This window comes from Ctenopharyngodon idella, chromosome 2, assembly GCF_019924925.1.
Source record: "Ctenopharyngodon idella isolate HZGC_01 chromosome 2, HZGC01, whole genome shotgun sequence".
Lineage (NCBI taxonomy): Eukaryota > Metazoa > Chordata > Actinopteri > Cypriniformes > Xenocyprididae > Ctenopharyngodon > Ctenopharyngodon idella.
Genome location: NC_067221.1, coordinates 37,490,974 through 37,517,582, shown reverse-complemented (window position 1 = coordinate 37,517,582; position 26,609 = coordinate 37,490,974). Strand labels below are relative to the sequence as shown.

Genomic DNA, 26,609 nt, shown 5'->3' with positions numbered 1-26,609 from the left:
TGCTTTGATAGGTTGCTTTGAGGTTGCTTTGGGTCTGGTGTCCCTCATCTTCCTCTTGACAATACCCCATAGATTCTCTATGGGGTTCAGGTCTGGTGAGTTTGATGGCCAGTCAAGCACAGTAACACCATGGTCATTGAAGCAGCTTTTGGTATCTTTGGCAGTGTGGGCAGGTGCCAAATCCTGCTGGAAAATAAAATCAGCATCTCCATAAAGCTTGTCAGCAGAAGGAAGCATGAAGTGCACCTACAATTTTCTGGTAGATGGCTGCATTGACTGTGGACTTCAGAAAACACAGTGGACCAACACCAGCAGATGACATGACAACCCAAATCATCACTGACTGTGGAAACTTCACACTGGAAACTTCACAACATGGTTTCTGTGCCTCTCCACTCTTCCTCCAGACTCTGGGACCTTGATTTCCAAATTAAATGCAAAATTTACTTTCATCTGAAAAGAAGACTTTGGACCACTGAGCAACAGTCCAGTTCTTTTTCTCCTTAGCCCATGTAAGACGCTTCTGACGTTGTCTTTGGTTCAGAAGTGGCTTGGTACGTGGAATGTGACAGTTGTAGCCCATTTCCTGAAGACGTCTGTGTGCGGTGCCTCTTGATGCACTGACTCCAGCTTCAGTCCACTCCTTTTGAAACTCTCTGAAGTTCTTAAATTGGCTTCGCCTGATAATCTTTTCAAGCCTGCGGTCATTCCTTTCACTTGTACACCTTTTCCTAGCACACTTTTTCCTTCCAGTCAACTTTCCATGAATATGCTTTGGCACAGCACTCTGCGAACAGCCAGCTCTTTCAGCAGTGACCCTCTGTGGCTTACCCTCATTGTAGAGGGTCTTGATGATCGTCTTCTGGACAACTGTCAAGTCAGCAGACTTCCCCATGACTGCTGTTGGGATTACTGACCTAAACCCAGTATTTATACCCTGAGAATGGTAATTTAATAGAACTTGAAATTAAATATTCTAATAATTTGAGATACTGATTTTTTGATTTTGATGAGCAGCAAGCTGTAATCATCAAAATGAAAACAAAAAAGTCTGGAAATATTTTACTTTATGTCTAATAAATCTAGAATATATTTAAGTTTTACTTTTTTAATTAAATTACAGAAAAAAAAAAAAAAACTTTTTCATGATATTCTAATTTATTGAGATGCACCTGTATGTTCATATTTTCTGGTTCTGCTCAGAATCCTGGCAGCAGTGTCTGTATGTGCTGCCACTGTCTTATGGTCTTTTTGGGAAGGCCTGTGAGGGGTCCATTACAATAATCCACCCTACTGGTGATGAAACCATGAACATGTTTCTCTAAGTCTTGACTGGAGACAAAGCATCTAATTCTTGCAATATTTTTGAGGTGATAATATGCTGATTTAGTTATTGCTTTGAATACTGAAACTCAGGTCTGAATCCAAAATCACACCAAGATTCCTGGCTTGAGTTTTAGTTGTTTGACCCCTTAGAGAGAGGGTATGTGTTCACTTTGAGAACTTCATCTTTGTTTCCAAACGCAATGACTTCAGTTTTGTCTTTCTTTAACTGAAGGAAGTTTTGGCACATCCAATTGTTAATTTCATCAATGCATTGGCACAGGGAGTCAATGGGGCTGTAGTCATTAGGTGATAGGGCTAGGTAAATCTGGCCGTCATCTAAATAGCTGTGATATGCAATTGGGTTCTTTCTCATTATTTGGCACAGTGGCAGCATATATAGGTTGAACAGGAGCGGTGCAAAAATTGAGCATTGAAGGACTCTGCATGTCATGGATGTACATTATGGTCACCGATACTCACATAATAACCTCTCCCTTCTAAGTATGACCTGAAACATTTAAGGACCATCCCAGAAAGCCCGACCCAGTTTTCCAGCCAGTCAAAAAGTATGCTGTGTTCGACAGTGTCAAATGCAGCACTGAGATCAACTAGTACCAGCACTGATATTTTACCTGTATCGGTGTTTAGGCAAATATCATTTATTATCTTTATGAGTGCTGTCTCTGTGCTGTGATGCGGTCGGAAGCCAGATTGAAAGTTGTTAAAGTATCCATTCAAGCTCAAGAATTTGTTCAGCTGATTGAAAACAACTTTTTCAATGATCTTGCCTATGAAAGGAAGATTTGAGATTGGTCTGTAGCTGCTCAATATGGTGTTATGCAGATTGCACTTTTTCAGCAGGGCGCAGGTTGATGTTTTAAGGTGCTGTACTGTTACTTTCAAAATTTTACCATAAAAAAGGAGGCAAACTCACAGCATTTGCTGTCTGAGAGCATTTCACTGGGAGTCTGACTTGGGGGGTTTGTTAGTCTCTCTACAGTAGCAAAAAGAGTGCGGTTGTTGTTTAAGCTGCTGTTTATAATATTTGAGAAGAAGGTCTGTCTAGCTTTGCCGAGTTCCACATTGAAAGCATGAAGGCTATCTTTATAGATGTTATAGTGGTTTTCAAGTTTTGTCTTTCGCCACATGCGATCAGCTTTTCTGCATTGTCTTTTCATATTTTGCACTGCTGTTGAGTTTCTCCAAGGCGAGCTGGGCCCACAGGCTTTGGTGGTTGTGGGTCTCGCCACTTTTGTTGATATCTGGGGGCTCGCAGCAAAAGAGTGGGAGATTTTGGTTCCAGCATACACCAGTTCCTCCATTTACTCTGAGAAGCACAGAAGTGGGGATGCTGAAGAGAGGGATAACGTGTCCGGTGAGAGGGGCTGTTGTTCTGATGTTACCGGAGGCTGTACGGGTGGCATCTTTTGGCAAGACGTGGGAATACATTCGGCGGGCGCCGCGACTCTCACAGTGCATTATGGGTATTCTAGCCATTGAGCATACATCAGTTGTACACTCGTTATTGCGGTGCATTGTGAGATTTATTGAGCGCACTCAGTAATGTCCGCTATGGTTTCAGAAACCACTACAAATGGCTGTCCCTTCAAATAGTGCCCTATTTAAGGGTATAGGGGGCGATTTTGCACACAGCCACTGTCTGTTTGAGCTGTTCAAAGAAAAGTGCACACTTCACTCAAGCGATCAGCACGTAATCAGCTCGGGTTTATCTTTTGCATGTATAAAAATTAGGACAAAACTAATTATGAAAGTTTCATTTATTTTTCCGTGCATTTGTTTTACAATATATTGCTATTACTGTCATATGAATATAATAATAATAATAATAATAATAATAATAGTAGTAGTAGTAGAGGTTTAAGTCTCCTTTAAATTTCAGGTACAAGTCAATGCACTAACTTTTTCTTTGTTCAATTTTTACAATGTATATATGGGGGAGTACTAGGGAGTATCGATACTCACTCACTGTGTCTCATTTTGAAGGCTGCATCTTCCGGAGGTTTCATTTGTCAGCCACATAAGTCAAAATAACCGTTACCAAAAATTGTGAAAAATAACCATTATCTCTTGTTAAAAGTTAATTGTATAACTTCATTTTGACTTTGGAATACAATGGTTACATCACTAAAATGAAGCAGCCTTAATTACATACAGTATGTGGCTGAGAAATACAACCCTCTGAGGATGACTAAAAATAAAAAAGTTTAGTGTTTAATAACTTAAAAAGTGTAGTGACTCCTCCCATTACCCTATTACCCTAGCAAAATACTAAAATAGATATTAACACTGGCACAGTCTTTCTAAAATTCACTTTTTGCTAGATGGTGGAGTTTATCTGTATTTCAATAGCATGGCAAAAGCTCTTTTACACAGCTCTTTTAGTACTAAACATTCAAAATGATCTAAAAATAAGAACTAGAGTGCTGTAGTAAGTTTCTTTCAGAATATATATATCATGTAGAGAATATGCTAATAAATACTGTGACCAGAGCCATGCCATGTGCAGTCATTACTGTCACAATAATCATTAATAATCAATCAATAGTTGAATAATTAACATGTTTCTTACCTGTTTTGAAGGTCAGAAGAAAAAAATATAATTTGAGTAGGTCATGTACTGCCATCGTCACAAATTTAAAAAGAAAACAGAACTAACTCAACTTTCTGAGAGGAAGTACCGGAAGAAAACCAGTTCCTGTGGGGGATGGGGAGTTAAATTAAATAAAACCACAAAGCAAAAAGACTATAATATATTACATAGGGACCAAATAAATCAATAAATCACATTTAACTAATCTTAATTGTTAAATTATTTTTATACCACGCATTGTAAAATGTAATTTGAAAGACACACTGTAAAGAGATTGCTGTTTTACAGTATTGTTACTGTATTTTTCAATTACAGTATTTTGTACAGTACTGTATTTCAGTTACAGTATAGTACTGTAATACAGTATAATACTGTAATTTAATTTACGGTATTTTGTGCAGTACTGTATTTCATTTACAGTATAGTACTGTAATGCAGTATAGTACTGTAATTTAATTTACAGTATTTTGCAGTACAGTTTTGTTTTTAATTTACAGTATTTACTATTGTGTTGTCATTTAGTTTAAACAAAATAATTTTTGCGGGCAAGTTCACTACTGTAAATTGATTTACAGTACAGAAAAATTACAGTAGTGACCATATATTTTCCCATAATCCTTTGCCGTTTACAGTAATATACTGTATACACATTTTACAGTATCGTACTGTACATATTACAATAAAATACTGTTCAAATTACAGAAATCCGTTACAGTGCAGCATTGTAGTCCAACCTATTTCACCAAGGTTCATTTACTTTTAAAATTTCACACACTTCCACAGGGTCCCCTCAGGGGTGTGTTCTCCAGTCCTGTATATTTTATATACTGACGATTGCTGAAGTAGGCATTAAAATAGATTTATTTTAAAATATGCAGATGATTCCGCTGATATTAGCCTTCTTCGTGCTGATGAAAATGGCCATGGCCCAGTGGTAGATGACTTTGTGCAGTGGTGTGACAGTGTATTTCTGCAAATAAATGTGTCTAAAACGAAGGATATGGTTATTGATTTTTAGATGTAATCAAACTGATTTAACGAGTATTAAAGAGCAGAATGTTGAATTGGTGGAATCTTGTAAGTATTTGGGGTGTGTGATTGACAACATAAATTGAATTTTAATTCCAATGCAGGTTTTCTTTCAGTTGTTCTCGTCAGTTTAACAAAACTTGCATATAACAACTTGCACAACTTCCTTCCTTTCTCACAGCTACAGCGCTGCAATAAACCACTTATGAACTCAGCAAAATACACTTTCCAAAACATTTCACAGATTTAGCAGCACATTCTGATACTTGCATCCAGTGCTGCCAATTTAGCCATTTTGCCGCAAAATTTAGTGACTTTCCTGCCCCTTTTGAGACTTTTTTTTAAAAGCCTAGCGACAAATCTAGCAAATTCTTAGACAAACCTTATCTAGATACTGTGACTTGCCCACTGATCTATATTTATATTAATATAGATCAGTGGACTCACCAGTATGATGTCATCTATCAACATTTAGTGACTAGTTTTAGCTCCTTTAAACTGAAAGCAATTGGCAACACTGCTGGCATCAAGATGCATACGGAAGTTACAACAGGCTAAAAAAAGAACATTCTAAGTAGGCTGGAAATGGTGTGACATACCACGTGAAAAAACTAGTCACAGCTCAGCTCAGTCTGTGGAGAAAACATGAGCAAAAAGAAGAAAACTTTCCGGTGCTCAGTCAGCCGGGTCTCCAGCAAGAAACACTTACTCAGAAAGAAACACCTACTCAGTGTGTGTGAGTGTATATTACACTCATGAAACAAAAGTTAATCAAAATGAATGAAGGATGAGAAATGGTAATATCCTTATTTAAATTAGGCTACAACAAAAACAGGAACAACACACATGATATGTAATGGTCATATTACCTACAGCAGAGGTTTTCAAACTGCACGTTTTGTATGTCTCTCTTATCTAACACACCTGATTCAACTCATCAGCTCAGTAGTAGAGAATTCAAGACCTGGGCTGTGTCCGAAATCGCCCCCTATACCCTTAAATAGGGCACTATTTGAGGGAACAGTCATTTGTAGTGGTGTCCGAAAAAATAGTGGACGATGTTGAGTGCACTCATTCAATCCCACAATGCACCGCAATAACGAGTGTACAACCGATGCACGCTCAACGGCTAGTGAATACCCATAATGCGCTGTGAGAGTCGCGTGCTGAATCAATCATCCATTCATTTTCCAAACCGTGCTGGTCCAGCATTATCATACAGGTATAAATTCCTTTTTAATTAATCATTAAATCGTTTAAAAGCTTTGAACATGCTAGTTCAACATAAATATTCATTACTACTGGAGCTGCCAGTTTGCTACATTTCAAAAGATTATTAAACAGCAGCACAAACTATGTGAAATCGGCAGCCCTTCCGGTGCACTCAGTGTCCGAATTCACTCACTCGTTTCATTCACTCCTTCAAGTGGACTATATTACTGGAGTAATGTAGGGAATAGTGAATGAGGGTATAGGGGGCGATTTCGAACACAGCACCAAAGTGCATGGGTGTGTCAAATAAGGGAGACATACAAAATGTGCAGGGCTGGGGATCCTCCAGGACAGGTTTGAAATCCCCTGACCTACAGTATGTAAAGATTTGTACACTTAAACCACACAAAATAAAATGCCAAACCAAGCAGCATATGCAAACAAATGATGCTTGATCTTTCAGAACTAACCTCTATCTAACTTCTCTTTTCTGGGCCTCTTTTTTGTGTGCAGTCAGCTATTTTGGTGGTTAGTGGATGTGAGTCAGTTGCCCTCACTTCCTACTAACATTTCACAACCACAAAGTCCCACAACATTTTGTCTTGTATTTTAAACAGTATAATTACATGTATGCATTTTGCAGAAACTTTTACTTGTTAAATATGGATATTTATTTTACACAAAAGCATCGTTTAGCTTCAGAAGGCCTTTATTAACACTCCGGAGCCATGTGGAGCACATATTTATGATGGATGGATGTGGATGGAAGCACTTTGTTCAGCTCATACTCATTGAACCCTATCACTGCCATTATAAAGCTCGGATGCGTCAGGATATTTATTAATATTTCTGCAGATGTTCATCAGAAAGAAGAAAGTCATATACACCTAGGATGGCTTGAGGTTGAGTAAAGGTTGGGCTAATTTTCATTTCAAAGTGAACTAATCCTTTAACAGCAGAATTACTGGAGAACAATTATATTACCCATAATGATATAAAGAAAATCCACCAATCAGGAAGTCGAAAACCTTTCAGTTAGAGTTGCCTTCACCTCGCACACATATTTTTACAGATCTACAATCATGTTCATCAGACAGGACTCAGATTGAGGACTCAGACAGGAACATCATCATCTCTTCTGATGGAAACATTCAGGCCATGTTACACCTCCAACATCTTAGTTCATATCCAGTGTTGAGAGCAGGTAACAATACCTCCAAGACTAAGACAAGAATCAACAAAAGGTTAATTTAAATAAGATATAAAGTAATAAATGTTTGTTTAAATCAGGGGTCTCCAAACTCGATCCTGGAGGGCCACTGTCCTGCAGATTTTAGCTCCAACCCCAGATAAACACACCTGAAGCAGCTAATCAAGTTCTAATTAGGCATACTAGAAACTTACAGGCAGGTGTGTTGAGGCAAGTTGGAGCTAAAGTCTGCAGGACAGTGGCCCTCTAGGACCGAGTTTGGAGACCCCTGGTTTAAATGGACGAGAAACATATGGCATAAACATAAGATACAATGTCGCCATCTAGTGGTTATCAGTCAAAATGGACTAAATGTCGTGATTTGGCCACTGTAGGTATAAGTAGGGGGTTGTGCGTGTATTGATTTTCTTATTCTTCATTAATTTTATGTTCTAGAATTGTATGAGCAATAAAGTTAGCAAAAGAATTTTAATTCGTTGAAGCGTTGCAAAGTTATTAGTAAATACAACAGCATGGTGTCAACATTGTGGTGTCACAATGTTGAACCTTAACAAAACTTATGCTGCCTTCACGTGCTATCGGAAATTTAATAAATCCCACTTCTAAAGTTGTGATTAACAGCATTAACACATTAACAGCATTAACAGTTGTGAAGGCAGCATTAACACACATAGACCACAGGACATTTTGAGGACATGCACTGATGGATACTTAAAAAAACATGACCTCCAGATCTCCACCAAACTTTGCACCTATCAGCTCTAGACCATGCTGGCAAAAGTTATCAAAAGAATTTTGATCCATTAAATTGTTGGTAGCCCTTGCAGCCCAAAATGTATTTGAGTTATTTATATTTTATAACATGCTGTCTTAGGCTGGGTGCAATTTATAATATAGTCCTGTAGTGATTTTGGACTAGCCTCACTCGAGGGTACCACAAATTTAGTGTTTATGGTCTTAAATATTAATATTAATATTTTGTATTAATATTAATATTGAGTCAGATGATTCCTTCCAGTATTTTCGGGGCACCAGCCAAGTCTAACAATAAAGAACAATCATGGAAGATTGTTGACTGAATTACAATTATATAAATTGGAGGAAGTATATCATCTGACCAATCTGAAAGGATTTGTGAGATATCGTTAACTTGTAGAGCCTCTTACTGTATTATCAATACAAGGAAGACACAAGTGTAATAAATGGATTTTATTAACAAAAGGATTGACGAGTAACAACTACTACTGAATGGATAAAGTGCAGTAAGACTGATAAATACAAGTGAATAAGTTGGATGTTACTATGGCAGTTACAAGTTGATCTTATGGAAAGATATATTTATAGTAAGTTATAGTATATATTATAGTATAGAAAGTTATAGTATAACCGGGACTGGAACAGGAACTGGAGCCTGGAACCAGAACGGGAAACTGCAGCAACCCGACAAACTGGAACAATTCTCTGTCTCAGAAACAAGTCTTTTAACTTGTTTAATTTAAGGAGGGAAATGCAAATTGGCACCTTTCAGATCCAGTGTTTTGATTGGCTGATGCTGTCAGAGGTGGCCACTGAATGGCCCTCCTCTAGCATGAGGTTCATTTGCATAGCTTAAAGTTCATGTTTAGAACAATGTCCTTAAGGTTTTTCCTATGCATAATTCACTTTCCAAACAAATTTCAGATTCGTGCTGAAAACATAAAGACCCAACATCATTGAGTTATATTGAACTTTTACCTATGCATTAATTTTTATTTCCTTTTTAGCCCGTTGCAACCAGAGCTACACAAGCCACAAGGAAAGCTGAGGAGAGCCTGTCAGTGCACTGTTCTCACCATCTCCAAGAGATCGATGGAAAATATATTAATATAGCCTATAAATATATTTTGTTGTTTTTGTTATTATTATACCAATACTGTTATTATTGTACTAGTCACTATTTCATTTACTATTTTTATTATTGTCTATATTATTCTGCAATTGATATTACATTGTATTTGCTATTATTATTATACCAATACTATTATATTATACCACTTGAGATTATCAATCTATTATAGTTATGCTGTTATATTATTGTCTATATTCTGTAAATGATACTACATATTCTATTGCTATTATTATAGTATTATTATACTATATGCTATTATCAATATATTATTATGATATTAGGCTATATTATTGTACTTATACTATTATATAATCGTACTATTCATTACTATTTTATTTGCTGTATACTGTTTGTTTATTGACAATATTATATACTTTATTATTGACTACATTATTATATTATATAGTATATATAAGAAATAGTTTATGTAGTACTACATAAACTATTTCTTATATCTAGTGTATAACAAACTATTTACTATTCTCACTTTCTTATATTTACTATTTGCATTGCACTGTATTTGTACCATGTCATATGTATTACCATAAAGGATCCATCAGTTATCGTTGTTTTTGTATGTTTTTGGGGTATCTATCTGTAAATATCTGTATCATTTTAGTGCTATAAAAATATAGAAAGCAGCCTGTGTGATTTGTATTTGACGATTTGTTTCATTTTCTCAATGGTGGTCAATTCTAAGCTCAAGAAAAGCTAAAATTGGGTTAAAGACAGAAAATGCCTTTTCCACAATAAGAAAACTTTATTTCATTTAATGTGAAAATTAAATTATATCTCAGTATGGGCGTTTTCACAATTCTTATGTAAATGTAAACGTTATTTTTGTTTTTATCCAGAAAAACCACAGCTCGCCCGTTTACTTGCATTTGTTAACAGCACAGTCTTGCCCCGAACAATATGGTGGACTCGTTAACGTATTGCAGCAACAGTCCAAAGAGGCCAAATGGGGCGTGTAGTGTTTATTATAATGTCTATGGTTGAGTGCATGAAGTGTCCAACACTTTGTTTTTTCCGTTTATTTAGTGTATCATCCAGGTATTTAAAGTGTCCTTTTTCTTTTTGGAATTTTCAATGTGAACACACTATTTGCACTATTTATACTTAAAAACGTCATAGAATAGTGCATAAGTATGCGAATTGGGACATACCTTATGTCATCTGATATTCTGATTCTCAAATATGTGAAAGTGAGTGTTTTGTCATTTAAAAACCTATATAATGATCTTAATCTATAACGCGAGATTCCCGCCACCATGTTTGTTTGCGCCTGTCAGTCAGATTTACAGGCTATAGTGAGGTTATGTGTAGCACACTGGATTCTACAGTATTTTATATTAAATTATGTATTATAGTAAATTTTCAACTTTTTAATTATTTATTTTACAAGTACTTACAAAAGTACTTGATCAAATTGATAGAGATCAGTTTTTCACAGAAAATACTGTATGTATGAGGCATTATAGACATACCTGTTTTATAGGCCTACTTGCGGTAGAGAAAGACTGAAAGAAATATTGCAATTGCTGAAAAAAGAAACATTCCAATCAAAATATATGTCCACCACAACTTAGTCTGGTCATCCTCTGCATTCATTCTGAATGCATTGTTTTTGTGTGTTTTTGGGAAGATACTTTCATTATTAACACAAAGCTGTTTAATCTCTATTCTGTCTTTTTTGGTGCTAACTGGATTGCTATGGTTACAGATGATGGATTCCTCACTGCAGTACAGGATGAGAGTGTAGATCTCATGTGATGTCACTTCCTCTGGAGAGCATCTGTTGTTCTGATAGCTGGAGTGAATCATGAGGTCATGAGCTCTGCATGTGAAGTTCACAGTACAGGAGTCACTGCTGGACCTGTTTGAGTTTACAGTCAGAACAGGAGCCTCCACAGCGTCTGAAACACACATTTGTTTTTTAACAATACAATACTACATCCTCACACATAGCTTTTTACAGAATGTACTGAACATGACTGTGCATGACAAACTTAGCACTGAAACTTTACAGCTTATGGAGTGGAAGATAAATGTTAAATAAAAATAACATGTATATATTTAACAAATTTATCTTTTATTTAAAAGATTTAAACATTTCATTTCACTACTTGTACTATAACACTGCACAGAATATAAGACTGAACATAAATGAGTCTTATGATATGAACATGTCAAGTAAAATCACACTCACCTATAACAGATACTCTGTATGTAACAATATTTTTCTCTGATTCTCCACTTGTTCTTGCTGTATAGAGTCCACTGTCTGTCTTCTGCATGTTCTTCAGTGTGAGAGAGAAGGTTTTATCATTGAAATCCACTCTGTTCTTGTAGGAAGAGTGAAGTTTTACTGTTTTATATACATGTCTAACTATATTCTCAGATGTATCATTTGTCCATAAAATATCAAACTCTGGTAGTTCCTGTATCTGTATGTCCAGTTGAACAGAATCTCCTGTCTGCACAAACACAGAGATCTCAGCTCTGGACCATGAGGAGAGAGAAACACCACAGCTGGTAAATTCACCCATTGTGCCCATTTTTCAGAAATGGGCATGATCAAATAATTAAATATTTGGCATCTATTTTGTTAAATAATGTTAAAATGTTTAAAAATACTGAATACAAAACTTTTTTTAAAGAGAGAATATAATATTAAAAATGTAATGACTTCTTTAATGCACATATTTGGAGCTTTTTGTCACCGATTACCTAAATAGGGAGGGAAGTTTAATAAGGTATGAAAAATAAATAATACATGTTTATTTTGTTACATTTCTTGTTACAACACTACAAAAATGATGCTGATGCTATTCACTGTATTTAAACAATTCATTTTGATTTAACACCATCAGGTTTCTCTTTCAAATGTGATTGTATCATTATAAATTGACTTGAAGCAGTTACTCTTTGGCTTAACTCAATGTTTTTTTAAGTTTGAAATGACATGTTTCAATCAAGTATCTCGACTGAAAATGGCACTCAAAAACAGTTTTTGCTGCTTGTTCAATTTACTTAAAGAAGACAAATTAATCAAATTAATTGTTCATCCAGTTTACTTAATCCATCTGATTTGAGACTATACACAAATGATTTTATTTGTAGTGACACGTCCGTGTGTTGGTGTATTTTATGTATCGTGCTTTATATGTTTATTTACTGTGTTGTTTTGTGTGTGTGTGTGTGTGTGTGCTTTTGTTTTCTGCACTCTCTCTCTTTTCCACCATAATGCAGGTACTCTGATCATCATCAATGTTACAGTTGGTTTGGTTGCAATGAAGCGTACAATAAAGAATAAACTAGAACAATCTTTAATTACACACTCATCAATGTAATCATTAACGAGAACTGACAAGGGATTGAACATAACAGGGAGTAAATATGCAGGAGATAACAATGAACTAAATAAGACAGCTGAAAATTATAAGTAACCATAGAATCAAACAGGGACATAAGCAGAAACTTTAAGGAAACCAAAACTAAACAGAGCAGGGAAACAGGAACTAAGGGAAACAAAACAGAACATCAAATAAAAGTCCATAATTGTGACAATCAGCCAAGGGGCCAGATTTAAGCCAGATTTAATACACTGTGTGATTTCAGCAATGTTTTGTTAAATACCAACTCTTATACGAGTAAATACTTATACTCTTGTACGAGTAAATCGCATGCAATGCAAATTCTGACCCACACTAAAATATTTTTAAAATCTTATCAGATTTTCAAAATGTGAGAGACCACAAACATGACCATAAAAAAATCATAGATTTAACAGTTTTGTTCCTAATGTGTGTGGAATGCCACGATGTGACCAAGACAGCACATCACACAAACTAACAGATTCCATTCACAAACAACCAGAGTCCTGACTGTGAACACGGGAAATCTCACAAAACGTCTCGCGGTCAAATATGACTTTAAAAGTAAAAAAAACATGGAGGACGACAGGCAAGAAGAAATGCAATAATATTGTTTGGACTGCTTTTTAGAGAAAATTCACAGGAAAAAAAAAAAAAAAGATTTGGATGAAGTCTTGTTATGCTTCCACCTTCCATCAACTTGCTTTCTAATTTGGTATCTAATTTGGTAATTTGGTTTTCGTTCCATGTGACAATCTACAGATTGCATGCGCATTTATCCTCAGGGTTCCCCTCATACAACAGGATTTCTGATCGTAAATATTAAACAAGTTGGATATTTATGATTTGAGATCAGTGCAACTCTGATGTTCTTATGCGTAGGGATGCACCGATACCATTTTTTAAGGACAGAGTTTTTTTTTTTTTTTCTGGTACTTGCTGATACCGATACCGATGCCTATACATTTATTAATTTCTTTTCTTTTTTGGTGATGTGGCAGTTTTCCAAGCACAACAGTGAGACTAATGAATGTAGGGCAGCTTCTTTATTATTACTCAGAATATGTTGTGGAGCTTTTAGATCCTCTCCTGTGACAGCTTTACAGGTAGAAATGAGTGAAATGCCAATAGACATTCGTGAAATTCAGCTTAAAATGGTATACTGGACTGGTATTAAAGGTCATTTTACAAATCATCCAGTTAAAAACATATTGGGAGAATTGCTGGGAATATGAGCAAATGTGTCTGAATAGCTTTGGCTGGACTGTAGGCGAGGATGCTCAACAAATAGGTATCAGTAATATTGATATTAGCCCCATGGTGGCTCTACCAGTATATCCACCATGGATTTTCTCTATGTCAACAGCTGAATTGTAAATATTTAAATTAATAAATGGAAACCAGAAATATGTTCCAAAGGAGATAATAGTGCAGCAGCATTTAGATAGTCTTTACTTTCAATTTTTACAGATTTATACAGATGGTTCTAAAGACCCAGAAACTGGGTGTACAGGTGCTGCCATGTATATTCCTCACTTTAAATATAAATCTGCAACAAAAAAAAACTGCTAATAATATATCAGTATATGCAGCAGAGATGATTGCTATTCAGATGGCCTTACAGTGGGTGGAAGAAATCCAACCAACAAGAGTTGTAATCCGTTCAGACTCATATTCTGCACTTACAAGTATACTGAGTGGAAAATCAGAATCTAGACAAGACATATTAATAGAAGTACTGCAAAGTTTGTGTCGAGTTTGCCAACTGAGAATTATAGCAGAATTTTTATGGGTGCCAGCTCGTGTTGGAGTAGAGGGTAATGAGGAGGTGGATAAGATAGCGAAACAGGCACTTAAGCATACAAATGTCGACATACACATACCCTTGAGTAAATCAGAAATTAAAGGTTTAAAGTAGCTGTCAGAAAGATGTGGCAAGAGAGATGGGATAAAGGAAACAAAGGGCGACATCTGTATAATATACATAAACAAGTTGGCCATGTAAGAACACTTATGGTAATACAAGGGATGATACAGTTATATCTCGATTGAGAATTTATACACTCAACTCTTAATAAATCACTCCAGATGATAGGAAAACATGAATCTGGTCAATGTAATCATTGTGGACTTCCAGAAACAGTAGAGCATGTGCTGATTATTAAAGGGGTGGTTCAGTGTTTTTTTTCTAGGCTTGATTGTGTTTATGGGGCGCAGTTTAACATGTCTTAATGCTTCGTTTTTTTTTAAAAAAAACACTGTATTTTTTTATATATTTTACCTTTATTCTACACCGCTGTTTCCATTGTCATCTGAATGGCTAGTTTGACATCCTGATTCTATGATACCACTTCCTCCGAAATACGTGCTCAGATTGGGTAGCAGGCCCAGTGTATTGTGATTTACTGATGCGTCTGGAAACGCCACGCCCCTTACCATTAGTTGTTACATGTGCTTCAGTGGAAATGTAAATATTGGCGTCTATATTGCCGTATCAAATTGAGCCAGAATCAGACCCAGATAGCAGTAATGATGAAGAGGGTCAAGCAGAACCTCTCCAAGCACGGTTTTAAAGGGGCGTTTATGAATTGTAAGTATTTCCTTTTGTACATGTGTCAAAGTGTTTAGATATGCTGTCACTTGTAAATGTTACTGCTGTTTGTTAGCTTTCAATATACGGTTTTATCCTGATTAAAGCTTTATGGTAGCTGAATACATGACTGAGAAGTTGCATTTTTATAGCATGAACAACTGTTTGTCTATAAACATAGAAGTTTGTTGGTGTTTGTTGGCGTTTGTTGGAGAAGTATGCAATAGAATTTAGCTAACTGGCTAGCGAAGCAAAAACGCGTTGGTCTTTGTTTACGTCCTTGATGCAACCAAAAAATAGCAACATAGTACATTTAAAAGACAATACAATAAAAACAATACAAACAATAAAACGTACTTACAGTTAGGGTCCCATAAACAGCAGCTTCTGCTTTTAAAGTGGGAACTGCTTCATCTTTCTGTAAATAGTCTTGGTGCAAATCCAGCATTGAACTTGTGTAGATTCTGGAAACTGTCTTCCGCGCTGCATCCAGTGTAGACAATATCACTGATTATATTGGGTTCTATTATCTTTTGGTGTGTTGCGTTGCGCTGCGCGCGTCCGGTGTAGACAACTCTTCCGCTTCCATAATGCTGCATGACATGGCCTCGCCCACTTTGTTGCGTGTTCCAGTGGGCAGGGTTTATGTTAATTGCAGGGTTTATGATGTCACCAACCCGGGAAGAAGCTTGTTGTAGTCCAAACCAGTCGTTTTTGTAGGCATTAAAGGGTTAGTTCACCCAAAAATGAAAATTCTGTCATTTATTACTCACGCTCATGCCGTTCCAGACCAGTAAGACCTTCGTTAATCTTCGGAACGCAAATTGAGATATTTTTGTTTAAATCCGATGGCTCCGTGAGGCCTACATAGGGAGCAATGACATTTCCTCTCTCAAGATCCATAAAGGTACTAAAAACATATTTAAATCAGTTCATGTGAGTACAGTGGTTCAATATTAATATTATAAAGCGACGAGAATATTTTTTGTGTGCGCCAAAAAAACAAAATAACGACTTATATAGTAATGGCCGATTTCAAAACACTGCTTCATGAAGCTTCGGAGTGTTATGAATCTTTTGTGTCGAATCAGCTGTTCGGATCGCCAAAGTCACGTGATTTCAGCAGTTTGGCAGTTTGACACGCGATCCGAATCATGATTCGATACAAAAGATTCATAATTCTCCGAAGCTTAATGAAGCAACGTTTTGAAATCGGCCATCACTATATAAGTCGTTATTTTGTTTTTTTGGTGCACACAAAAAATATTCTCGTTGCTTTATAATATTAATATTGAACCACTGTACTCACATGAACTGATTTAAATATGTTTTTAGTACATTAATGGATCTTGAGAGAGGAAATGTCATTGCTCCCTATGTGGCTATGCAGGCCTCACTGAGCCATCGGATTTAAACAAAAATATCTTGTGTTCCGAAGATTAACAAAGGTCTTACGGGTGTGGAACGGCATGAGCGTGAGTAATAAATTTGAGTAAAACAATTTTCATTTTTGGGTGAACTAACAGTTTAGACCTAAAATAATCATTCATAAAGTTCAAAAAGGTTGAAGCGAATTACAAGGGTGTTTGCAGTGGGCTGTGTTTACATTAATCTAGCGTCATAAAAGCATTCTGAGCCGAGGTGCAAGTATATTTAACCACTGACATGACTCAGCAGGGTGTTTGTACTCAGCAAATTTCACAGACTTTCTACCTCTACATTGTAATGTTTGTTGTTTTTCCTCACCGAATAGTGTGTACTTTAACGGATTTTGATTTGTTGAAGTGTTGCAAAGTTATTAGTGAATTCAACCGCATGGCATCTTTTCATTAATTGATCTGTCCTGAACACAATGTCCTTCCATAACAAAACTTAATACACATAGACCACAGGACATTTTCAGACCATGCTGGCAAGTTATAAAAACATTTAAAGATCCATTACATCATTTAGCAGGAGCCCCTTCAGAACAAAAATTATTCGATTTACTTTTTTTTCTAACAGTAATATGACAGTTTGTTCTGTTGTATTTCTGCAATCCAAAGTATTATACCATATTATAATTTCTACAAAAATATTACAATATTTATTTATTACATCATTATGAAAGTGTTTACTTGGTTTTAGTTTCAGTTCTACAAAACATTTCACATTAGGGTTAAAACACTATAGTTCACACAAATGCACAGTATAAAAGGTTAGAAGGCAACACATATTGTAGAAATAAATTACAAAAATGAAAAGGGCCTTAAGATAAATGCTTTAGATAAGCATTAGTTTTAAGCTGCAAATAATATTTTCGCATACCTTTGAAATTGTCCTGTGATGTCCTATGATGTGATTCATGATGTGAGTCCACATATACACCACATGTATTATGATCACTGTAGGGGAGTGATTTCAATGAAAGTCCGACTTTCAATGAAGATTAAAAATGGACTTTGCTGTAAAAAACACGTCATACATTTCTATTGGATCGCTAATCATTTAAATTGACCCAGATGATTGCAGCATATGGCTAAATTACTGGATTTGCATTTGTACTGCATTAGCTTGTCTGGCTTTATACTTCTTTACATTGAAATGCATAATTATTAAATATAACATGGGAGGTGAGGTCAATATTATATCCATCAGTTTTATACTACTGATTTTCATGTGGGGCAAACCGGGGTTAGTTGCCACAAGGTTTACTTCAGTTAATATTCATGCACTGTGGGGTTATTTTTGGATATTATGTGTACATAAATCAAATTCAGAATACAATTTAGACAGTTTGGATCTGGATATTACAAATCAATACTACTTAACCAATGCTTGAGAAAATATATCTATATTGGACAAACAGCCTTGGCTGAATTTCAGAATAGCATACTAGCTGATCTTATTATTTATACCATATAATGATATGGCAGAGATGGTAAGATTAGGATGCCATTTTGAGATCAGCTCTTGTGAAACTTCCCCATGTGACAAACAACCACAGTTTCATTTTATGCGTCATCAGATGAAATGGTGGGTGGTTTTGGTTGCTTGCTCACCATTGAATAAATTGTGTTTCAATGGGGACTGCAGGTTTTTTGTGTTGTCCTACTGTGCAGTAGATTGTGTTGGGTAGGTTATCTCCCGTTTCCTCTTGTGTGTGTTCTTGAACCTTATGAAATACATATAAAAAGTCTTATTTTCAAAATGTCCCCCTCAATAATCATGCTTAGCTGAAGAATTACTGAACTAAAAAAAGACAATTAATTAAAAACATTCACTAACCTACAGTTTATAGAATAAGCATTTTATAAAAGCCTTTTTCATAATATTAGCCTGTTAACTTTTTAGATTATTCTTACCTGTTCTGGAACATATGTATGATCGTCACTGTTGGTTTTCTGCATTTCTTGAGCCTGAAATTTTTAAACAAAAAACTTTGTTTATAATGTTCTATCAAAAAATAGTAGCAAGTGTTTCCATACACTCTTTAAAACCAAAAGCCTTTGTACATGCTGCTATTTCTTATATATCATGATCAAGCGGTACATGATACATTATTAAACATCTGTCTGTATTTATCAAAAGTGACTGAGGTCAGTTTTATTGATCACTTTGTTTTTATAATTTGAAACAGCACATTTCACCACTTTACTATATATTTTTTTTATCAACAACTATTTTCACTGCATGTGTACTGTATGACTATTGTTCTATTAGCAAGAGAAACAAATTGATCACCATGGTGCCATAAAGTAAATTTGAATAATTTTAGATTAAATCAGTTCCAGAAGGATTAGAATTCAGGATTCGAAATGTCAATGTTTTACTGAGAGTTTCTATTTATAAAGAAAGAACCAATAATCTTTTTATTATTATTATTATTATTATCATTATGGTAACACTTTATTTTAGGGTCTTTTAACTAGTTGCTTATTAGCATGCATATTACTAATATTGGCTGTTTATTAGTACTTATTAAGCACATATTAATGGCTTATTCTGCATGACCTTATTCTACATTCCTAATTATTATTATTTATAATTTAAATGTGCCTAAATACTTTCTGCTATGCACAGCCAAATATTGAAATATATGAAATATGGACATAGTATATGTTCTGTAAAGTTTGTGAACCACTGATTTATGTGTAGATGGAAACCAAAACATCAAGACAAACAAATAACCAAATACTGCAGAAAGGGATGCATCCTCACAAAAACATGAATAAAAAGAACTAGACAGCATGACAATATATCCATGATGTGTGGGAGCATATTGATGAATAGTAATTTGAAGCTTACCTCAACTTGATCATAGACTGTACAACCAGCCTCTTGAGCACCTATGAGATTTAGAATGTACAGTATATCAACAATGACATGTATCAAATTTAGAAATAAATCATTAATTTATTCAAAAAAGCAAAATGGTATTATAGTTTTTTACATGCAGTTTTTTATAAGCACAGAAGGGATTTCTATAATGGCTGTCAATTCCAAACTCTTCTAAACTAATTCTCTGTATCTTGACTGTATAGAAAAAGGTTTCCTTATTTACTCAGTGTAAACATGTGTAGTATAAACAATTTCAGTGATAAATGAAGATAATTATTACATTAGTCTGCAGTAGTAATCCTTTGTATTGCAGTTGATCTTTTGCTATTCTGAATATTCTTGAATTATCGTTTGCTATTCCTTCTTTTTTGGCACCAGCACAAATGAATTTCTGTCCTCATCTTAGAAATGCGTAAAACACTGTGACATTTAAACCTGAACAGGTTGTGTTCAGGCCAATAAGGAATCTAGAAATTGAACTGGAAAAACTATATTTAAATGTGTTGATCAGAGGACATTCAGTTAAAAAAAAAAAAACATTATTAAAGGTGTGAGCCCCTCAAGGTGATGTGTAGCACACCAATCTACAGTATTTTATATTAAATTATATATTATAGTAAATTTTCCTATGCAAAATTCAATTTAAAATGTAATATGCAAAATGGCAATGCATTTCTGTATTTAAATTTACATTTTTTCATACCATATGTGCAACCTTTGGAGCAAAATGATAATTCAAATTCAATAACATAATTTACATTTGTTATTTCCTAGTTTTAACATATATTTTAACGCTTTATAAGTTGCATAATTAAAATGTAGGCCTATTACAGAAATGATTATATATGTTTAACATATTCTAGCAAAAATTGTAGCATAATCATTTAAATGTCATTTTTCTTAATTGCATTTACACTCACAGTTAAGATACTTCGATTGCATTTTCATTAAATGTCCCGCAATGGATGTAGTAAAATTCAATGTGGATTTGAAAATGCATTCTGAGCCGATGCTATTAGAAACATAGATGTTTATGGTTAGGGTGTCTCGAAGACAACGCGCTTGGCGCTCGTGTATCTTTATCGTGAGCACGTCTGCGGCACGTTACGGCTTCGGCGAGGTTTTGTTCCGTCCTCTACGCGGTGTCAACTCACACCAGAAGCATTTCAGAAGCAAAGCGGCTAGATTCGCAAGACTACGAGATTTGCCTGTCTGACATTGTTTTCCCTGATTTTTCGTGTTTTTAATGGCTAAATGGTTATATTTTGTCTGGTTTAACTTTGTTTATTGCAATGCCATACTTTATTTTGCTGTAGCCTACAGACAAAGTTAATTCACTTAAAAATCCAGTTATGGATGACAAGAACTAAAATTTTTCACGTCTTTGAATCTCTTGTCTTCAATTTCTGGCCTCCTAGTGATGAGAAATATGAGCAGGAGTCTTCACAGGGTGATTATTTTTACTTTATTTTGTATTTGAGCTGCGCAGCGGCTTGGACATGGCATCCGTCAAAAATAGACGGATATCTTTAGCGAAGTGGCGTGGCGAGCCACTTCTGGGATGCTTCTGAAACGTGCCGCGGTGCGGCTGGTGTAAACACAAGCATTGACTAGAGTGACCGCGGATCAGCTCCGGTAGCCGCATTGCAGCCGTAACCCCTTGTTGACCCCTTGTTTACACTGCAAACGTCTGCAGCGCGTTACAGCTCTGGCGAGGATTTATTTTGTCCTCTACGTGGTGTAAACTCACACCAGGAGCATTTCAGAAGCAAAGTGGCTGGATTTGCGAGACCATGAGATTTGCCTGTACAACTATGTTTTCCTTGATTTGTTTTCATGTTTTTGATGGCTCTGTGGTTATATTTTGTCCGGTTTAATTGTGTTTATTGCCATGCCATACTTTATTTTGCTGTAGCCTACGGACGAAGTTAAAGCCTCGTTTACGCTGCACGCGTCTGCGGCACGTTACGGCTACCGGAGCTGATACGCGGCCACTCTAGTCAATGCTCGTGTTTACACCAGCTGCGCCGCGGTGCGTTTTAGAAGCATCCCAGAAGCGGCTTGCCGTGCTGCTTCGCTAAAGATAAGTGCCTCACCTATTTTTGATGGATGCCGCGTCCAAGACGCGCAGCTCAAATACAAAATAAAGTCAAAATAATCATCCTGTGTAAACTCCCGCTCATATTTCACATCACCAGGTGGCCAGAAACTGAAGACAAGAGATTCGAAGTTGAAAAATTTGAATTTTTTTAGTTAAACCGGACAAAATATAACCTTTTAGCCATTAAAAACACGAAAAAAATCAAGGGAAAACAAAACGTCAGACAGGCAAATCTCGTGGTCTCGCGAATCCAGCCGCTTCGCTTCTGAAATGCTTCTGGTGTGAGTTGTCACCGCGTAGAGGACGGAACAAAACCTTGCCGGAGCCGTAACGTGCCGCAGACGTGTGCAGTGTAAACGAGGCTTGATACACTTAAAAGTCCAGTTATGGATGAGAAGGATAAAAGATTTTCAAGTTTTTCAACTTCGAAACTCTTGTCGTCAATTTTTGGCCTCCTAGTGATGTGAAATAAGAGCGGGAGTTTACACAGGATGATTATTTTGACTTTATTTTGTATTTGAGCTGCGTGGCTTCGATGCGGCGTCCGTCAAAAATAGGCGAGGCGCCTATCTTTAGCGAAGCGGTGCGGTGAGCCGCTTCTGAAACGCTTAGGAGGCCAGAAATTGATGACAAGAGATTAGAAGTTGAAAAACGTGAAAATTTTTGTTCTTGTCATCCATAACTGGATTTTTAAGTGAATTAACTTTGTCTGTAGGCTACAGCAAAATAAAGTATGGCATAGCAATAAATATGTATATGTCCCATGCTAAGAAGCACGCAATAGCCCTGCTAGTAAGAAGAAAAAGAAAGAGAGTAGCTCTTGACAGTGTCTGTCATGTCTCCATGACACAGCTTTTCTCCCGATGTCTCTATACGACCGCAAACTTATATCGTATAGCTCTGGAAATTCCAACAAAAGTTGAACTATTTTGAACTTTGACAGTGGTGCAAGCTCGCCAATAGTGCGCTCCACTGAACGTGCGCTTTGGTCGACGCAGCAACAAACCGTCCTCGTGCGGCGCAAGCCATTGAAATAAATGAGTTTCATAGCGCAGCGCATTCCGCGTCCTGTTTGAAAGCCCCATTACGGCTGCAACGCGGCTACTGGAACTGATCCCCGGCCACTCTAGTCAATGCTTGTGTTTACACCAGCCGCGCCATGGCACATTTCAGAAGCGTCCCTGAAGCGGCTCACCGCGCCGCTTCGCTAAAGATAGGCACCAAGTCCAGGTCCATAGCCAGCCTATTGAAAGGGGGGTTATTTTTTTCAAAAAAGTGGACCTTTTTGCAGTTTTTCTCCTCCTTTTGTATTTAATTATGAGGTTCAAATACTTCATTTTGGTGACCTTTTATGCACTAATTTGTGCTGGATTAGCTTGTCTGCTGGTATCTTAACGAGCACACTTTTTGATGCACCTAAAATATTTACTGCATTGTTGTCAAATTGCTTCCTCATGTACCACCTTTGTCAGTCCATACAAAGTTCATATGTTTAAAGACCACACTAACAACAGAATAGATTTAATGAACTTTACTGAAATATTAATAATAATTCTTCGCATCATCATTTCTTGACTCTCTGTCAATGCCTCTTTGAATAAGACACGCACCGAAGGAGAAGCATTTCCATTGGCTCCAGTCTGCCCGTATTTGCCAATCACAAAAGTCGATATTACACAGCCAATATCACTGAATATCCCACTATGTTTTATTATTATAATTACACTACGTTTATATGGTTATTATATTGTAGACTATTGAGTGGATAAAATATAGAAATCCTTTTAATTAAAAAAAACACACACATATATATATATATATATATATATATATATATATATATATATATATATATATATATATATATAACCCCTCCCCCCCCATCATTCAGAGGCGATGCTTCTTCACCGTTGCTTTGAAAAGTGTATTGCGAGAACTCTCTCTCTGAACTGCACGCGCGGCACACACACACGTGTCCAGCTACAATAATGTATCATATTACTTTGAAACAGCAACCCAGAATATTTGTCACAAGCATTGATTAAAACAATGATGACAATAATCACATAAAAAAAAAAAAAAAAAAAAAACCGACTTCAATTCTGGACCTTTGCATTGAGGGGGGGTTCGTTTGAACCACCCCAACCCCCCCTGCCTACGGGCATGAAGTCTATTTTTGACGGACGCCGCGTCCAAGCCACGCAGCTCAAATACAAAATAAAGTCAAAATAATTACCCCGTGAAGACTCACATCACTAGGAGGCCAGAAATTGACGACGAGAGATTCGAAGTTGAAAAACTTGAAAATTTTGTGTCCTTGGCATCCATAACTGGATTTTTAATTGTATTAACTTCGTCTGTAGGCTAGCATCTGCGTCCATCTGAATGCTAATGAGTGTTATTTATATAATAATAATAGCCTAATAATAATAATAATATTTTTTGTTCTCGAAAATATATCTGGTGATGTCTTAACCCATCTTTCACATCTGCACTTTGGTCTGATATGTGAACAGGTGCTGGTGGTGTGATGGTGTGGAGGATATTTTCTTGGCATACTTTGGGCCCTTTAGTACCAACTGAGCATCATTTAAACACCACAGCCTACCTAAGTATTGTTGCTGACCATACAACTTTTTTTTTTTAATTGCGAAAGTCCTTGATCAAATTGATGAACAGAGATACATTTTTATATGTATGAGGCAACATACCTTTTTTATACTTGCTGTAGAGAAAGACTAGAATTATTGCAATTGCCAAAAAACACACTCCCATCAAAATATATGGCCAAATCTGGAAAGGTGGCTTAGTCTGGTCTTCCTCGGGAAAAAAGACACATCATTAAGAACTGCAGATTTAGTAAACCAAAATAAGATATTTGATTTGACAGATGTTCATTTTCACTCTGTGTGTGTGTGTGTGTGTGTGTGTGTGTGTGTGTTTAGCCAGATACCTTCATTATCAACACAGAGCTGTTTAATCTCTATTCTGTCTTTTTTGGTGCTAACTGGATTGCTATGGTTACAGATGATGGATTCCTCACTGCAGTACAGGATGAGAGTGTAGATCTCATGTGATGTCACTTCCTCTGGAGAGCATCTGTTGTTCTGATAGCTGGAGTGAATCATGAGGTCATGAGCTCTGCATGTGAAGTTCACAGTACAGGAGTCACTGCTGGACCAGTTTGAGTTTACAGTCAGAACAGGAGCCTCTACAGCGTCTGAAACACACATTTGATTTTAACAATATCATAAATTCTCACTCTATTGTAAACTGTAAGCAAATTCCAATAGCTGTTTACAGAATGTACTGTACATGACTGTGCATGACTGAAACTTTACAGTTCATGGAGTGGCAGGTAAATGTTGAATAAAACATGATTAATATATTTAACAAATTTATATTTTATTTAAAAGATAGAAGTGTTCTAGTGAGGTATCTTCGAAACTCTCAAAAAGAGGCGGTACTCAAGGCAGCTCTAAAGAAGCGCAATATCAAAATGGTTCCAAACTATGGTTGTGTAAAGTTTATGGATTGGCCTTGAAAGATTCCCTTCTATTTATCAACATTATAGACCAGATAAATTCCTTTATTGATAATGTACTTATTTATAATACATTTGGAGGGATGTGAGAAAACATTTAAATATTCCTCAAGTTTTGTCTGCTTGATCTCCCTTGGCTTTGAATCCTGATTTTCCTACTTTGGTTAGGAGTATTGGTCTGTTGGAGTGGAGCTCCAAGGGTTTGTCTGATTTCTCAGGCTTGATGACTTCTAAATCCTTAAAGTCATTTGAACAAATGAGAGTCGAGTGTAACATTTTCCCTACAGATTATTTTCAAGTACCTTCATATCCGGTACTTCACAGAGTCTTTATTTATTTATTTATTTATTATTTTTTTTAAGGCAGAACAGTTTCCGCTTAAACTTATTAGAACTGGTAGAAGTCATGATTTCAGCTAAATCTTCAGCTAAAGTTTTTTTGCCTTTTTTTGTTGTATCCTGATTCTTCAGCTTATGATTCTCTGAAGCTGTTGTGGGAATGGCTGTTGTCTCATTCAGTTCGGCAGATTGGATTAAGATCTGTAATGGTATTTTTCCAAAGTGAACTTTAATTTCTAGATTTACTTTACACGCCTCCATAGAATGTTTCCTAGTTGCTCAAATCTTTGTTTTAAACGCTGTACAAGAACACATTTTTTCCATTTATATTGGTCCTGTGATCGCACTCAGCTGTTCTGGAAAAGGATTCATTTTTTTCTGCCATGTTTCTGAACATTTTATGCAGTAAGAGATGTATACATATTTTTGTATGTAATTGTTATATTTTTCAGAATTTTGGGTTTGTTTATTGATGTTATTGTGTCTGGATTATCTGAAAATCGATAAAAAAAAAAATAGAAGATAAGCTTTGAAAATAAAAATAAAAATAAACATTTAATTTCACTTCTTGTACTGTAACATTGCACAGAATTTAAGGCTGAACATGAGTGAGTGTTATGATCTGAACACGCCAAGCAAAATCACACTCACCTATAACAGATACTCTGTATGTAACAATAATATTCTCTGATTCTCCACTTGTTCTTGCTGTATAGAGTCCACTGTCTGTCTTCTGCATGTTCTTCAGTGTGAGAGAGAAGGTTTCATCATTGAAATCCACTCTGTTCTTGTAGAAAGAGTGAGGTTTTACTGTTTTAGATGCATGTATATATTTAACTATATTCTCTGATTTATCATTTGTCCAGAATAAATCATCAAATTCTGGTAGTTCATGTGTCTGTATATCCAGTTGAACAGAATCTCCCATCTGCACATACACAGAGATCTCAGCACTGAACCCTGAGGAGAGAGAAAACTGTTTTGTTGTTGTTTTTCTGAGTGCCACTGGTAATTTCACATATCAGAGGCCTGTTGCATGAAGCTAGTTGAACAAACTCTTTTC

The 26,609-nt window shown here is 36.1% G+C and overlaps 3 protein-coding genes across 8 annotated transcripts in view; all 3 read right to left on the bottom strand.

Moving 5' to 3' along the window:
* Positions 1-5,995, bottom strand: part of LOC127500802 (SLAM family member 7-like) — a 70,317-nt gene extending 64,322 nt beyond the window's left edge. The window contains exons 1-2 of one of the 2 annotated variants that reach the window (XM_051872341.1): positions 5,566-5,995; positions 3,917-4,042 (exon numbers count right to left, since the gene is read on the bottom strand). In XM_051872341.1, the coding sequence (XP_051728301.1) occupies positions 3,917-3,971 (55 nt within the window). In that variant the 5' untranslated portion in view covers positions 3,972-4,042; positions 5,566-5,995. Of the gene's footprint in view, positions 1-3,916; positions 4,252-5,565 lie in introns of those variants that run through there. The other variant, XM_051872349.1, reaches the window with a different exon arrangement.
* The window catches only part of LOC127500847 (CD48 antigen-like), a 103,281-nt gene that overhangs the window by 12,975 nt on the left and 63,697 nt on the right, over positions 1-26,609 (bottom strand). For 2 of the 5 annotated variants that reach the window (XR_007926454.1, XM_051872423.1), the window contains one exon: positions 17,299-18,203. The exons of 2 other annotated variants lie outside the window; for them this stretch is intronic. Coding sequence is in view for 1 of the 3 variants with exons in the window: in XM_051872449.1 (XP_051728409.1) it covers positions 18,613-18,641 (29 nt within the window). In the remaining 2 variants the exon portion in view is untranslated. Of the gene's footprint in view, positions 1-17,298; positions 18,398-18,587; positions 18,642-26,609 lie in introns of those variants that run through there. One more of the 5 variants, XM_051872449.1, reaches the window with a different exon arrangement.
* Positions 1-26,609, bottom strand: part of LOC127500653 (uncharacterized) — a 105,427-nt gene that overhangs the window by 36,086 nt on the left and 42,732 nt on the right. The gene's annotated exons all lie outside the window — the stretch shown is intronic.